Below are 16,685 nucleotides of genomic sequence, written 5' to 3'. Positions count from 1 at the left end.
AATTAGCTGAATGTAGTGATGTGTGCCTGAAGTCCTAGTTACCTTGGGAGGTTGACGAGGGAGGATTGCTTGAACCCCAAAGTTCAAGGCTTCAGTGAACTAGGATTGTACCACTGCACTCCAGCCTGGGCAATAGAGTGAGACTAAGATCCTGACTTTAAAAGAAACAAAACAACTAATGTATATATAGCACCTAGTACAGTGCCTGACACATAATACTCAATAAATGTTAGCTATTATGTTTAATTTCCCAGAAGCAAAGTGAAAAAATGATATGCTTTGGAATTAGAAAGACCTGACTGCCAGTAATTAGTTCCATAACTCTGGGCAGGTTACTTAATTTCCTTGAACCTCAGTTTCCTTCTGTGTCAAATATGAGCAACAATACTTTCTTTGCAGGACTAGTTCTAGGCTCACAGATAACATTTGCAAAAGTTTCTAGCACCTTGCCTGGCATAGCATAGGCACCCAATAAATATTTTAAAATGAATAAACAAATACATGACTGTCAGAAAGTTAAGTGTTTATCAGGCATATTTTGTACAAAAGCATACAAGAAGGCACCAAAGAGTATAAAGTATTAGATTCTATCCCTTTTTTGAGAGTCTTCACCATTCTGATGAGTAAGAGCAATGACAATGTCATAGTTAATAAAAAATGAATTATGTTCAACATAGCTTTTTTTTTGTTTTTGTTTTTTGTAGAATCTGTGCTTTTTCTGGAAAATTTGATTTCTTCCAACAAAATTACTCTATCTTAAATCCATAATATGAAGCAGCTGAAAATTTGTTTAGTTTTCTCCAAATCATTCTTTGATTTCTTCCTGTTTAAATTTTATAATTTAGATAACATCATAAGGAGGAAATGTGTACCTCTAGCTTAAGTACAAGGTTATTAAAGAGGAATTTGCTTACTTCACAGTTTGCTTTAGCATCTGCTTGGGCCACCTTGCTGTCATAATTTTGTCTGCCTCCTTTTGCTGAAATATCTCTCCCCATGGGACTCAGATTCTGCTCTAGCAAGATGATCCCTAGAAGCATCACTGTCTTTTTGCCTTATCCACATTAACACATTCTTCCTATATTTCTGATAATCAGTAATTACCTCTGAAGCCCTACATGATCTGACTCCAGCTTACTTCTCCAACTTCATACTAGATCTTCTTTTTTTGTATTCATTCAACTGGCCTGTTTGCCATTCCTGAAATGTGCCAAGCTTACTGCCTCCTCAGGGCCTTTGTCCTTACTGTTTTCTCTTCACAGAAGCTCTTGTCTGATATTTCCATGACTTGTTTGTTTCTTCTTTCACTTTGAGTATCATCTCCCTAGAAAGGCCTTCCCTGGCCAATATATACAAGTAGTGGCCCCTTTCCTACACTCCATCATTCTTTTTCCCTTTACTTTATTTTTCTTCATAGCACTTTTTACTACCTAACATTGTATACATCTGTGTTCTTTTGTGTCTCTCCTCAACTTGGATGCAAGTTTTATGAGAACAGGTTATGTTATTTGCTGCTATATCTACAATGCTTAGAATTTTGCTTAGCACACTGTAGGAACTCAACTATTTATTAAATTAATGAATAAGTATAATTCCCCACATAGCTCACCAAATTTCTGGATGCATTATAATTTAGTTTTAAAATCACTTGCCTCTTTTATTATACTTTGTTTTTATATTTTTTTCCTGATATTTCTGGTAATAACGTGATAATACAAATATTTTAAGGCACAGGAAAAAAATTCCATAAAACATAGCTTTAGGTGAATAATGACTATAGGGTATCTAGGTTCATACTTACATACATAGGATATTTCAAGAGAATCATTGATTTTTAAAAATATGTGCTGGGCTCGGTGGCTCAGCCTGTAATCCCACGCCTTGGGAGGCTGAGGTGAGTGGATGGCCTGAGTCTGCAGGTTCGAGACCCACCTGGGCAACTTGGCGAGACCTCATCTCTACAATAAATAAAAAATTAGCCGGGTGTGGTAGCACGCACCTGTAATTCCGGCTACTTGGAAGGCTGAGGCAGAAGGATCGCCGGAGCCCAGCAGGTCGAGGCTGCGGTGGCCGGGAGTGGCTACTGCACTCCAGTCTGGGTGACAGGGTGAGACTCCAACTCAACCAAAAAAAAAAAAAACAAAAACAAAAACAAAAACAAAAACAAAACAAAACAAAAAAAAAATATATATATATATATATAAAGATTAGATCTTTTTACTTGCTATACTGTCATGTTTCATGAGAGGCCCTAATAATAATAATAAAATAATAAAACTAATGATTATATTAACAATCATAGTTACCAGTACATGAGAGTGTACTATGTGCTAGGCCCTTTACATTTATTGTTACTTTACAACAATCCAGCAAGATGGATGTTAATATCTTCATTTTATACATATGGAAACTGAACCTCGGAGATTTGTATAAGTTCACAAGCTAGTAGCAGCTGAGACTGGATTTAAATTTAGGACTGCATGAGTTAAAGTATGCTCTATTCCACATTGCTTATTTGAGTATTCAAAAGGATTAAAGAAGTCACTAAAATACTTAAAATATGTCATAATTTCACATGAAAATCTTACCTTAATTTTATAGATTTTATTGATGTATGGTATATACTGAGTTATAGCAGATAAATTTAAATATTTTAAGATATCTTAGTGAATTAACCAATTATTTTTAGGATGTCACAGTCCTATTTTATAATAATAATCATAACATGTATTTATTGAGTATAATATAACATTAATTATCTTAAGTATAGTAAAGCAGAGAATTATGTCAGTATTTGCAGTGAATTTGAAGCAATTAAAGAACATGCATTAAAAGTTCCTGAGACAACAGAAGAGATGATGGATCTGATATCTTATGTAGAAAAAGCCCGGACTGTAGGAATTGGAGAGTTGATTTTAAGGATTGAGGTAAGAAGCTTTTAATTTACATATTTTAAATAGTTTTTTCATTATAAAATATGATATACATAGTGAAGATGTAAAAAACATATAGTTAAACAGTTATAAAGTGAGCATCCATGTTGCTACTTCCTAGGTCAAGAAATAGGATATTGTCAGCACCCCAATAGGCCTCTGCATATGACTTTCTGCTCACAACTCTTCTCCTTCTCCCCCTCCCTGCTTTAGAAGTTTTCCTTTGATTTTATAGTAATCATATCTTTGATTTTCTTTAGTTTTGCCAACTGTGTATATATTCTTAAACAACAGAATAAACAAAATATTTTTGGCCAGGCACAGTGGTGCATGCCTGTAGTTCCAGTATTTTGGGAGGCTGAGGGGGGAGGATTGCTTGAGGTCAAGAGTTCAAGACCAACCTGGGCAACATAGCAAGACCTTGTTTCTACAAAAAATTTTAAAATTTGGCCAAGTGTGATAGTGTGCACCTGTAGTCCTAGCTACTTGGGTAGCTGAGGCAGGGAGATTGCATGAGCTCAGGAGTTTATGGTTACTGCACTCCAGCCTGGGCGACAGAGACCCTGCCTCTGGAATAAAAATGAAGAAAGAAAAAAATAAATAGAATATTTTTTCTTTTATAGTTTTTACATTTAATAGTATGCTTATGCCTTCTACAGTACAAGATTATATATCTGTTTACCTATATTTTACTCTCTTTGTTTAAATTTTTTAAAAGATACGGAACATTTGTACCAAAATTGCATAAGACATACATTGTACAATTTGGAATGTTATAAAGTAAACAGCCAGTAATTACCACCTAGGGAAAGGAATAGAATCTAGTCAACACCCCAGCAGCCCATCATCATCCTCTGTTTAAATGTTAGCACTATCCTGACTTTTGTAGTAATTACTCCCTCATAGCTGGACGATCTAAATAAGCATTTTTAATAAATATTGTTATTTTTTATCTTTATATAAAGGGAATCATACTGTTTATATTCTTTTGCCTCTTGTTAGCATTACGTTAGTAATGTCATTGTTCTTTTTTTTTTTTTTTTGCTAATTCCATTCCATATTGTATCACTATATAATTTATTTAAAAATTTTTACTGTTCTAGATACTTGGTTGTTTCTACTTTTGCTATTATGAGCAATGCTTCTGGAAACATTTCTATATTTGTATCTTGGTGCATATGTTCATTCATTTCTCTCAGGTGCTATAGGATGTGCTTTTCTGCACTTTTACTAATTTAGGCAAAATTATTTTCCAAAGTAGTTCTAATTTTACACTCCTCCAGCAGTGTTCAAGAGTTCCTACTATTTTGCAACCTTACCCAGACTTGCTATTGTGAGGCAGTTTAAATTTTGCCAGTCTATAGGGTGAAAGTTATTTTCTTTTCTTTTCTTTTTTTTTTGAGTTGGAGTCTCACTCTATTGACTAGGCTGAAGGGCGGTCGCACGCTCACGGCCACCACAGTCTCGACCTGCCGGGCTCAGGCAATCCTTCCGCCTCAGCCTTCCAAATAGCTGGAACTATAGGCATGTGCCACCACGCCTGGCTAATTTTTTTGATTTATTGTAGAGATGTCTCGCCAAGTTACCCAGGATGGTCTTGAACCTGTGAGCTCAGGGAATCCTCTCACCTTGGCTTCCCAAAGTGCTGGGATTACAGGCATGAGCCACTGCGCCCAGCCTATTGTATTTTCAATTTGCATTTTCCTGAAAATAAATGAATTTGAACACTTTTCACATGCTTATTGGCCATTTGGAGTTCCTCTTTTGTGAAATACTAATGCATGTTTTTTGCCCATTTTTCTTTTGGGTTATGATTCTTTTTCTTATTGATTTGTAGTGGTTAAAAAAGTTGTAGTAAAATAAACATAATACAAAATTTACCATTTTAAAGTATTCAGCTCAGTATAGAGTTTTTAATATATTATTAGATATCCTTTCCTTCACTTTGTAATTTAACCTTTTAATGATTTTTTTGATGAACAGAAGTTTTTAATTTTAACACAGTTAAATGGAACAATCTTTTATAGCTAGTACTTTCAGTGTCTCATTTAAGACATTCTTTACTATCTGGGTCAAAGATATTTTTCTTATATATCCTTTTCTAGAAGTTGTTTATTTTTGCCTTTCAGATTGAGGTTTTCAATCCTTCTGAAATTTTATTTCTTTGAATGATGTAATGTATAATTTTAATATTTTCCCATATAGATGAGCAATTATGCATTTATTGATGAAATCATCCCCTCTTTTCTTCTATGACACCTCTGTCATATATCAAGTCCATATGTGTGCAGATCTGTTTTGAGGCCTTCTATTCTGTTCTATTGGCCTTTTTGTCTATCCTTGTATCAATACCACAACTCTTTTAATTACTACAGCTCAATAGTAGTAGCAATAATAAGTCCTGATACCTGATACAGCATATCCTCTCACTTTGTTCTTCATTCAGTTTCTTGCTTGTTTTTGGCCCTTAGCATTTTCATATAAATTTTATAATCAGCTTTTATGTTCTACAAAAATCTGTTGGGATTTTGATTAGGTATGTGTTAAATAGATGATGGGGAGAATTGCACATTTACAATATGGAGTTTTCCAGTTCATGATAGATCTTTTATTTATTTACTTATTAATATCTCTCATTGTCTTATAATTTTCTCTGTAGAAGTTCATATCTATAGAAGTTCTGTACATATCTTTTTTAGGTAATTAATATCTCTTTATACCAAATGATATCTTTAAAATTATTCATCTTCTGTTTATTGCTTGAATACAGAAATATAATTTATTTATAAAATAGCTAATAGACTTTATTTTTTTAGAAGAGTTTTAGATTTACAGAAAAATTAAGCAGATACTACAGAGAATTCTTATATTAACAATCATCCCCACTCCTTCTCACACTTAGTTTCCCCTTTATTAACATCTTGCATTAGTGTGGTATCTTTGTTAAAATTAACAGATCAACTGATAAATATATTACAATTAATAGACCAACACTGATACCTTATTATTAATTAAAGGCCATAGTTTGTTCACATTTCCTTAGTTTTTACTTAATGTTCTTTTTCTGTTCCTGTATCCCACCTAAGATACCATATTACATTTAATCATATCTTCTTAGGTTCCTCCTAGCTGTGACAATTTCTCAGACTTTCCTTATTTTTGATGACCATGACAGTTTTGAAAAGTACTGGTCAGGTATATTGTAGGATGGCTCTCTATGAGAATTTGCCTGATGTTTTCCCTCATGATTAGACTCAGGTATGAGTTTTTGGGAGGAGGATCACAAAGGTAAAGTGCCATTTTCATCACATCATATCAAGGATTTATGACAAACAACATTACTTATTACTGTTGACTTTGGCCATGATCACCTGACTGAAGTAGTGTTTGTCAGGTCTCTCCATTTTTTTTCCTCTCCCCTTCCATTTTGTACTCTTTGGAAGGAAGTCACTATATACAGTTCATGTTTAAGAATTTCCCTCGTTTGGAAGGCTGAGTTGGAAGGATCACCAGAGCCCAGCAGGTCCAGGCTGCAGTGGCTGGGAGCAGCCACTGCACTCCAGTCTGGGCAACAGAGTGAGACTCTGACTCAAAAAAAAAAATTTCCCTCCTTTAGGATGGAGAATCTACATTACTTGGTATTATTCTGTATCTGAAATATGTCTCTTTCTCCCACTTATTAATTCAATAATTTATTTATATCAGTAGGAATTTATGGATACTTCTTTTATACTTTGGGCTATAGTATAAATTTTATTTTATATATTAATTTAATGTTCATCACTCTTAATTTTTCTTACTTTAAAAAATTTCTATTTAAAATTTTAGCCTAAAATTTGTCTTCTTAATTTTAACAGTTTATGTGAAGATTGTTTTGGGTTGTCTATATATACCATCATATAATTGCAAGCAATGACAGTTTTGTTTTTACTTATGAAAAATTATACATTTCTGAAACTTTATTTTTTTTGCTACAATGGACTGACTGGGACCTTTAGTACAATGTTGAATAGCAGTGGGTGATGGCAGATTTTTCATCTTTATTCTGGCTTCAAAGGAAAGGCATTCATGATTTCACAGTTAATAACATTTACTGTAGGTCTTTTACACATATCTTTGCCAGATTAATGAGTTTACTTCTATTGTTGATGTCTTACTAGGTTTTTAAAAAAAAGTTATGAGTAGATGTTGACTTTTATTAAATGCTTTTTTTTTTTGCATCTGTTAAGGTGATCATATGCTTTTCTTTTTTAACCTATTAATATAATGAATTACATGAATCAATTTTATATTTCTAAGTTTTATATCTACGTGCATTATACATATATATGTATATATAGAATGTAAAAAATACATATATAATGTTATATTTAATGAATAATTATATATCTATATAATATATAGATTGTGTAAAATATATATATGGGGGTGCCAAAAATGTATGTACTTTTTTTATTATAAAGATGTGGGGTACAATTCAGGGTTAGGTATACAGACGTTGATAATGCAGGTGCCCTTGTTGATGAGGTATGCCCCTCCCTCCCCTAGCAGTTTCCCTCAACCACCAATCCCACCCCCCTCCCCTGACAGTTTCCCACTTTTTTTTTAATCAATATTTTTAATTATGATTTTGTGGGGTACAGTTAAGGGTTAGGTGTACAATTACGTTTCATTCAGGCACCCTGTTGATAAGAGGTGTTTCCCCATCCCCAGACAGATATTTGCGACTGTTAATCCCATCCCCCCCCATAGTTTCCCAGTACCATCAGTCATTTTAAAGAAAATGGCAGAAGCATGGTTGAATGAATGTCACACTACATATTGCTACCACAATTTAATTCAACTTCAAAAAGTAATACATGGATAGCATCTCTTAAAATATGTATGCATTTTTTTTGGCACCCCCTGTATGTAGAATGTAAAATCAAAAACCTTGAATTGGTCTTTGCATCTGTATTTAAATTCTATTTTATGTTTAAATTTTAGATTCAGGAGGTACACACGTATGTTCATTACATGGACGTGTTGTGTAGTGGTGGAGATTGGGTCTCAGGTGGCCCATTCCCCAGATAGTGATCATTGTGCCCCATAGGTATTTTCTGAACCCTAACCTCCCTCTCTGCCTCCCCCCCCTTATTGGTGTCCCCAGTGTCTATTATTCCATTTATGTGACTGTTGAGCTCCAACTCATGAGTGAGAACATGAGATGTTTGGTTTTCTATTTCTGAGTCAGTTCACTTAGGATGATTATCTCTAGCTCCATCCGTGTTGCTGCAAAGGACATGATTTCATACCTTTTATGACTGTGTAGTATTCCAAGGCATATATATACCACATTTTCTTTATCCATTCAATTTTTGGTAGGCACTTAGGTTGGTTCCAAGATTTTGCTCTTGTCAATAGTGCTGCAGTGAACATATGAGTACAGGTATCTTTTTTAATACATTGATTTGTTTTCCTCTGGGTAGATCCCTCATAGTGGCATTACTAGGTCAAATGGTAATTCAGTTTTTAGTTATTTGAGAAATCACCGTACTGTTTTCCATAGAGGTTGAACTAGCTTACAATCCCACCAACAGTGAGTGAGCGTTCCCTTTTCTCTGCAACTGTACCAATATTTGTTCTTTGACTTACTAATAGTGGCGATTCTGACTGGTGTGAGGTGATACTGCATTGTGGTTTTTATTTGCATTTTTCTGATGATTAGTGATGTTGAGCATTTTTCATGTTTGTTGGCTGCTTGTGTGTCTTTTTTTGAAAAGTGTCTATTCATGTCCTTTGCCACTTTTTCATGTGGTTACTTGTTTTTTTGTATATGTAATGTATAATTATATAATTTATAAATTACATACTCTATAATTATATATCTATATAATATATAGAATGTATAAAATACATATATGTTTAGAATGTAAAATCAAATACCTTGAATTAGCCTTTGCATCTGTATTTCAATTCTTAAAAATTATAGCATTACAGTACAACATATGGATTCAATTAAAGCAATGGGGGTAAAAAATATTCAACTTTTCTACTCAGATAAACCTACTGCTTTAAAGAATTTTTCCCTTGCCACTCACCTCCAAACTTGTTCTGGACTATTGCTGTATCCTAAATAGACAAAAAGGTGGGAATGCCACTGAAGATGCAAAACAAAACAAAAAGATACTAAAATATTTGTCACCAAAGAGTCAAAAATATAAAAATTAATAAGAATAAAAGAATTTAAAATTCTTTTAAGTCAAAGTTTAAATATTTGCTGAATATTTAATCACCCTTTTCAGTCATGTGCAGGAACCAACAGTTCCTTTATGTTAAGTCAACTGCAAGTGAAAACTTTTAAAAAGCTTTTTCAGTGTGAAAGTATACAGTTGTGCAGCATAAACCCAGATAAAGATACTATAGCTATTGAAATACTCATGTGATTTGGGCAGTATATAAAATATCAGTTAATAATCAGAGTCAAATTGAAAATTTGAAAAGTATTAGATTGTTGTGGTTCTCTTTTTTATAATGACTTAGATTTTTTATATGGTATTATATCTGGAGTTTCTTTTGTAGGAATCTAAACGCCAACTGAGTTATTTTTTAGATGTTTTTCTATTTCCTCAAGAAGACTTAGCTTTAAATGCAACTGTCCTCATGTGGCCTAGGAAAATTAATCCCATCTTTGATGAAAATGATGAGGTAAATATATTTTTTGTTTTATATTTTTGTATTCTGACATTTTAAGCATATTGCTCACATTTTTTGTGTGTCAATATGAGTTTTAGACTGGCAACATTTATAGCCCTCTAGGATTAGGACAAGCAGTAAGACTTAACTTACCAGGCCTGGTTAAGTGGGGCTGACATTTACAAAGGCAGAACTATTACATAAATTAGTAATAGTAGCACTGAACTGAGTAAATGATTTCCATTTATTCAGTCATTCAATACTCATAAAAATCCTAGGAACTCTCACTTTTCTCATCTATTGTATAGATGAGAAAAATGAGACTTGGAAAAATTGAATAACTGCTTAATATCACAGAGACAAGAAGTAATAGATTCAGAATTTTATATCAGACTGAATATATTTTAGATTTTGAAAAAGTCCTAATATAAACCAGTTTATCCTAAATTGGGAAGTGAGATGGTATACTAATGAAGAACATGGACTTCAATCAGATGAACCAACATTAAAAAAAATTTTTTTTATTTTTAAATTGTGCAGTACAACTAAGGGTTAGTATACAAATATTCATTGTGCAAGTACCCTTGTTGATGAGGTGTGCCCCCTCCCCTGAACCAACATTCTAATCCAGATTTTGACTTGAATGATTTTGAACTTGCATATGCCTCTTGATTTCCGTAAACCTCAATTTCTTCATCTATGAAATGAGAATAACAGTGTCACAGTACAGTGACTCATGCCTGTGATTCCAGCACGTTGGGAGTTAGAGGCAGGAGGATCATTTGAGCCCAGGAGTTGGAGACCAGTCTGGGGAATGCAGTGAGATCTCATCTCTACAAAAAATTTTTTAAAAGCTTGGTTGAGTGTGAGTAGCCCCAGCTCTTCAGGAGGCTGACACATAAGGATCACTTGACCCCAAGAGTTGGAGGCTGTGGTGAGCTGTGATTGTGCTACTGCATTTCAGCCTGGGCAGCAGAATGAGATCCTGACTAAAATAATAATAACAATAATCGTAGTAGTAGCAGTAGTAGTAGTAGTAGTAGTAATAGTAATACCTGTGATAATGTAGGTAAAGTGTTAAATAGTTCTTGATATATGGCACATGGTCGATAAATGACAGTTTTATTATCCTAGAATCTGTTAAATAATTAGAGTATTTAATTAATAAATAAGAGTTGTGAAAATCATTTTGGAGACCTAGGAACATTTTTCTGTGTGGTTTATTATTATTTACATTCTTATATTAGTCATTGTAGACAATGTTTTATTTTTGTATTCATTGTTACTTCTCTGATGGTTTTTATTACTATATAAAGCATTTCGATTTCTGCTTTGATAACCTTTACTTTGTAATAGAATAATTAACATGACTAAATTATCTTTTAAAAAGCTTATTGAGAATGCTAAACATAAAAAAGAAAATGAACTAATGGCCAAGAGAGAGAAACTAATTTTGGAGATAGAAAAGGAATCACGTCGCATGGAAGAGTTTACAGAATTTGCAGAGCTGGACCGTATGCAACAGGTCTGATAAATATATAAAGCAATAGCTATGGCCAGTGTATATATTAATAGAGGACACATTAACATAAATTTTAAAATATAGAAAAATATATGCTTACTATGACAAACAGATACCTGACTCTTAGGCCTGGAACTAGAACTATCTATGTTCTCTTTTTTGTGACTTAGTTTTATATTTGTAGAGTAAGCATTATCATACTTTTTGTTCTCTAGCATAGTTGTGAAGTTAATATTGAAAGTTGCTGCATAAATGCAAGGACATATTCTATGCAGTATCATGATCTTATTTTTATAACATTGTTCAAATGTTTCTTGAGATAAATTTTGTTTACTTTCAGTATGTGACAGATGTAAGACAACTACAAAAACGTATTCAGGAATCTGAAGAAGCAGTTCAGTTTATTAATAAAGAAGAGGAACTTTTCAAATGGGAATTGACAAAATATCCTGAACTGGATAAATTAAAAGTTAACATTGAACCCTATCAGAAGTTTTTTAATTTCGTCTTGAAGTGGCAACGAACAGAAAAACGGTAATTTCTGGTAATGTAATAAAAATTAAACAAATGATATAAAAGAATTTGTGAAATGTAAGCTGATTTAATTTGGTTAAGTGTTTAGAAAGTTTGACTTATTCATTCATTTGAAAGACAGAACCAAGTATCACACAGAAGAAGTATCCAATGCCGCTAAGGTACCATCTAACCTTACTAATATAATATCTGAGATCCTTTTATGGTTCAAAAGCTTGATGATTGGGTTTTCACACTCATGTGTAAGATATGCCTCCCTCAAACAGTGTTACAATGTTGGCACATTACCCTTCTGACATGAAAAAAAAGTAATATCTGAGTTGACATTTGGATTTTCCAGAGTCAATTCACTTTTGTTTTTCAGTTTATTAATTTGACTAATGTTTACCCGAAACATTAGAAGTATGGGGTCAGGCTGGGCTCCGTGGCTCAGCCTGTGATCCCAGAACTTTGGGAGGCTGAGGCGAGTGGATTGCCTGAGCCAACAGATTCAAGACCAGCCCAGGCAACTTGGCGAGATTTCATCTCTACAATAAATTAAAAAATTAGCCAGCTGTGGTTGTAGTTCCAGCTACTTGGAAGCTGGGTGTGCGCCTGTAGTTCCGGCTACTTAGAAGGCTGAGGCAGAAGTCCTGCCTAAGCCCAGTAGGTTGAGGCTGTGGTGGCCGTGAGTGCCTCATTGTACTCCAGCCTGGGCAACAGAGTGTGACTCCAACTCAAAAAAAAAAGAAGTATGGGGTAAAATATGCATTTTATTTTGGGACTGTTAGTCACCCATTTATAATCTGATACATATTTTAGCACATGCAGCAAAAAAAAAAAAAAAAAATTAATGATTTTAGTCCTATCTCTCCACTATCGGCTCTACCTATGTGATAGAAAAACTGTTAATAGCTCTTTCCCTTATTTGACTTTCTTATAGAAATGAGAGATCTATCCTAAAGGTTCTTTAAGGCCCCTTCAAACTCCAAAAATCTGAGCTTAATAATATTTTTTTTATTTCAACCCAGGTGGATGGATGGAGGGTTTTTGGATCTTAATGGGGAAAGCATGGAAGCTGATGTAGATGAATTTTCCCGAGACATTTTTAAGACACTGAAATTTTTTCAAATGAAGCAAAAGAAAGAATTACAAGAAAAAAGAAAGGCAGCAAGAAAGCGATCTTTGGAAGAAGAGAGAATTGAAGAAGAGCCAAAAGAAAATCCTACTATTACTATGTGTACCACAGTAATGGAGCAGATAAAAGTTTTTAAGGTATAAACATATCTAATAACATTTTAATATTATAGATATCGTCTCAGCTTTCTGTTGCTTAAGATATAAATTATAAAACCCATCCTCTGGTCTTACACTTTTTTTTTGAGTTGGAGTGTCACTCTTTCACCCAGGCTGCAGTGCAGTGACACACTCACAGCCACTGCAGCCTTGGCCTGCTAGTCTCAGGAAATCCTTCCACTTCAGCCTTCCACGTAGCTGGAACTACAGGCATGCACCACCATGCCCAGCTAATGTTTTGATTTATTATAGAGACGAGGTCTCACCAAGTTGCCCAGGCTGGTCTTGAACACCTGGACTCAGACAATCCCCTCGCCTTGGCCTTCCAAAGTGCTGGGATTACAGGTTTGAGTCACTGTGTCTGGCCAGGTCTTATACTTTTAATGGTAGTCTATTTGTGCGTAAAATAGGTTTGTTCAGCATCTAGTTAGTCTCATCTTCAGGGAGCCCCTGATCTAAGATGAACCAATCCTAATATACCATCTCTCAGGCCATAGTGATTCGTTCAGGGATAAGCATGTGTATAACCTAAACTAGACCAATCAGAGTTCTCCTTGGAGAACTGAGTCTGGAAAAGGAAGTCTCTTTATCTCTACTCACAAGGTATAAGGATATGAATTGTGAGCTCCCTGTAGACATGGGGTAGCTGGTTTGAGAGAATGACACTGATACTTAAAAGAAGAAATAGAGCAAGACTTGATTGTGCTTCCCCTGGGCTCTAGAATCCTGAGGCTTGAGACATTTATCTCTGCTTTGTCTCATTTTGAACATACAAGCTAATAGTGTTTTCTTTCTACTCCCACTTCTCCCCCCTTTGGCCAATGAATTGGGTCTCTGACATTTGTAACCAAAGTAGTACGGGCAAATGAAGGTATTGGAGGAGAAATAATCAGAAAGCAGATAAGATTTTAAAATCTCCTCTGCCTGAGCCTCTTGGTCAAGATCTGACTCACTTCTACCTTCTGTTCTAGGTGTGAGTGTTACGACAGAGCTGAGTGATTGGTATTGGGAGGAAGTGGTGAGGGCAAGAGAGGAAACTTCATTTCTCTCATCTTTTGAATATGTATTTTTGCATCTTTGACCTTTTGGTGTCTCATTCTCATAACTTTAGCCCCCTTTCATGAAGCACCACTATAATGTCTAGGAAAGGCGGGTTGAGTGATAAATAGCAGCATATTTGAGGCAGATCAGGGAAAAGACACATATAAAGCCATGTTTGGCAACACTGGTACACAAAGGATTCCTCTGGCCCAAGAAAGATAGTAGAAAATTGCTCAAACCTATTATGACATATTGGATACCTCCTGAAAATGACATCAAAACAGCATATGGAAGAGTACATCATTTGTATAATTTACTGTAATAAAACTAAACAAACATAATGAAACAGTTTCCCATTAATTCGGTATCATCCAAACTTTGGATTGAGGTTATAACAATTTTTTTCAGGATGACTACATTAAAAATGTTTAGGTGGAGAAGGATTCTTGAGTCCAGAGAAATTGTTGACCCATAGATTCTGAGTCTTAAGAATTACCCAAGAAAGCCCTGATAGAGCTATTCTCATCATGAAGTGCTAATGAAGAGAAATAGAAAGAAGCAGAAGCGAAACCAAACTGGAATCAAGAAAACTCAGTTACTAAATTCATGATACATTCTTTCCTGATTAAGTCATTGTAATCAATCCCTTTATACAACAATGCTTGACAAATAGAAAATACTATAATGACTAGCTACAATTATATAGAGGGTATAACCAGATGTGGTGGTGCATGCCTATAGTCCCAGCTACTCAGGAGGCTGAGGCAGGAGAATTGCCAGAGCCCAGGAGTTTCAGGCTACAGTGAGCTGTGATTGCGCCACTATACTCCAACCTGGGCAGCAGAGTGAAACCCTGTCTCAAAAAAAAAAAAAAAAAAGAGCATATACATTTACTAGGACAAGCTTAACCTATAAGAGCAGCAATATAGGGTAACAGTAAGTTGGGAAGGCTTTGGAGTCATACTAACGAGGTGAATAGCACACTTCTGAACTTCGTAGCAGCATACCTTGAGCTAGATATTTAGCCTCTCATGTCTCAATCCCCTCATTTAGAGAGAAGATAAACATTTTTGTGACGGTTGATAATGCATCCAATTGCCGGGCTCGGTGGCTCAGCCTGTAATCCCGTGCCTTTGGGAGGCTGAGGTGAGTGGATGCCTGAGCCCACAGGTTCGAGACCCGCCTGGGCAGCGAGACCTCATCTCTATAATAAATCAAAAAATCAGCCAGGCGTGGTAGCACACGCCTGTAGTTCCGGCTACTTGGAAGGTTGAGGTGGAAGGATCGCTGGAGCCCAGCAGGTCGAGGCTGCGGTGGCCGGGAGCGGGCACTGCACTCCAGTCTGGGCAACAGAGTAAGACTCCAACTCAAAAAAAAAAAAAAAATGATGCATCCAACTCCCCAAGGCAGTTATGGCAGTGACAAATTTGCACTGTCAGCATGCCCAGCGTGCAAACTCTGTGATGGGATTTGAGCATTGTTCCTGTCTGTGTTTAATTTTGTCGTAATTTTGGTAAATTGTATTTTTCAAGGAATTTGTCCATTTCTTCTAAGTCATTGATTTTGTTCCCCTAAGCTGCTCATAACATTTCTTTATTATTATTTTATTTTATTTTAGAGACGAGGTCTTGGTTTGTTGTCCAGGCTAGAGTGTAGTGGCACAATCATAGCTTGCTGTAACCTTGAACTCCTGGTTTCAAGCTTCCTGCCTCAGCCTATCAAAGCACTGGGATAACGGGCATGAGCCACTGTGCCCAGCTGTCTCTTTTTTTCTTAATCAGTCTAGTTAGGAATTTAATTGTTTATTGTTGGCCAGAGAGTTCACATATTGCAGTATTGTTAGGGTCACCTACTGCTTCCTTGCTTTGTCTGTTTGGGGGAGATCTTCGTTCCCTGTTTGCCGTTATTTCTTGTGGATGTATGTCTACATCTTTGTCTGACTTGTTTTGATTTTTAATGGATATATTTGCTTAGGGGTTCTTTACCACTAGGTCATTGCCTTCTTTTCAGCTCTAGGTGGCACCTTAAGCCCAGATTTGCCTTGGCTCTAGTAAAGGATGAGAGCCTGCCCTTCCCCAATAGGGAAGGTCTTAAAGAGGATTTCCTGGCAATGAGGGAAGAATAGCTAACGGTTTGTTCCCAGGGGACCTATGGGGTGAATTTCCTACAGCATAATGCTGCTGAACAGCCACTCTAATTTGGTATCTTTTTTATCTGAGTTATAGAGCAGAGTTTTCAGAGCTGAAGGTGGTAGTTCTGTCTCTCCCTTTTGTTTTTACCTGTCCTCAGGGATATTTCTCTCTTCAGGCACTTGGGATGATCCCAGTGGGTTAAGGCAGAGATGGGTCTCCTGCTAGGTAACCCATAGAGGTAGGGAAGCTGGTTGTCCACTTGGATCTCTCACCTTTTTCATTGTAGAAACCGTGAGCTGGGGAATCATTGAGGGTCCCTTGGTAGAAAAACCAAAAAACTGTAAGCTGGGGAAAAACTTTCCACTTGCTTGGTACTGGGCAGATTAGGAGGAGTGGGATTGTGGATGTGGAAGTCTGATTCTCTTATTGTCCACTCAGAGCTTCTTTACTTCTCTGTGCCTCTGGGAACTGTTTTATCTTCATTTTTTAGTTGTGGTATATTTTTGGTGAGGAGCTCAATGTTATATATTTGCTTTGGTTTTCTGTGAGGTGAGGGGGGAGGAATAAAGCTAG

At 35.6% G+C, this 16,685-nt stretch overlaps 1 protein-coding gene across 1 annotated transcript in view; it reads left to right on the top strand.

Annotated features, from left to right (window-relative positions):
* The window catches only part of LOC103253653 (dynein heavy chain 12, axonemal), a gene marked incomplete at its 5' end in the record, with an annotated part of 80,138 nt that overhangs the window by 15,288 nt on the left and 48,165 nt on the right, over positions 1 to 16,685 (top strand). Inside the window, 5 exons of the mRNA XM_008051910.1 lie at positions 2,792 to 2,927; positions 9,495 to 9,620; positions 10,999 to 11,133; positions 11,471 to 11,664; positions 12,675 to 12,918. Coding sequence (XP_008050101.1) covers positions 2,792 to 2,927; positions 9,495 to 9,620; positions 10,999 to 11,133; positions 11,471 to 11,664; positions 12,675 to 12,918 — 835 coding nt within the window. The remainder of the gene's footprint in view (positions 1 to 2,791; positions 2,928 to 9,494; positions 9,621 to 10,998; positions 11,134 to 11,470; positions 11,665 to 12,674; positions 12,919 to 16,685) is intronic.

Source organism: Carlito syrichta, unplaced genomic scaffold (genome assembly GCF_000164805.1).
Source record: "Carlito syrichta isolate Samal-C Ts95f unplaced genomic scaffold, Tarsius_syrichta-2.0.1 Scaffold244047, whole genome shotgun sequence".
Lineage (NCBI taxonomy): Eukaryota > Metazoa > Chordata > Mammalia > Primates > Tarsiidae > Carlito > Carlito syrichta.
Note: the sequence above shows the minus strand (reverse complement) of the source record. Positions and strands in the feature narration are given on the sequence as shown.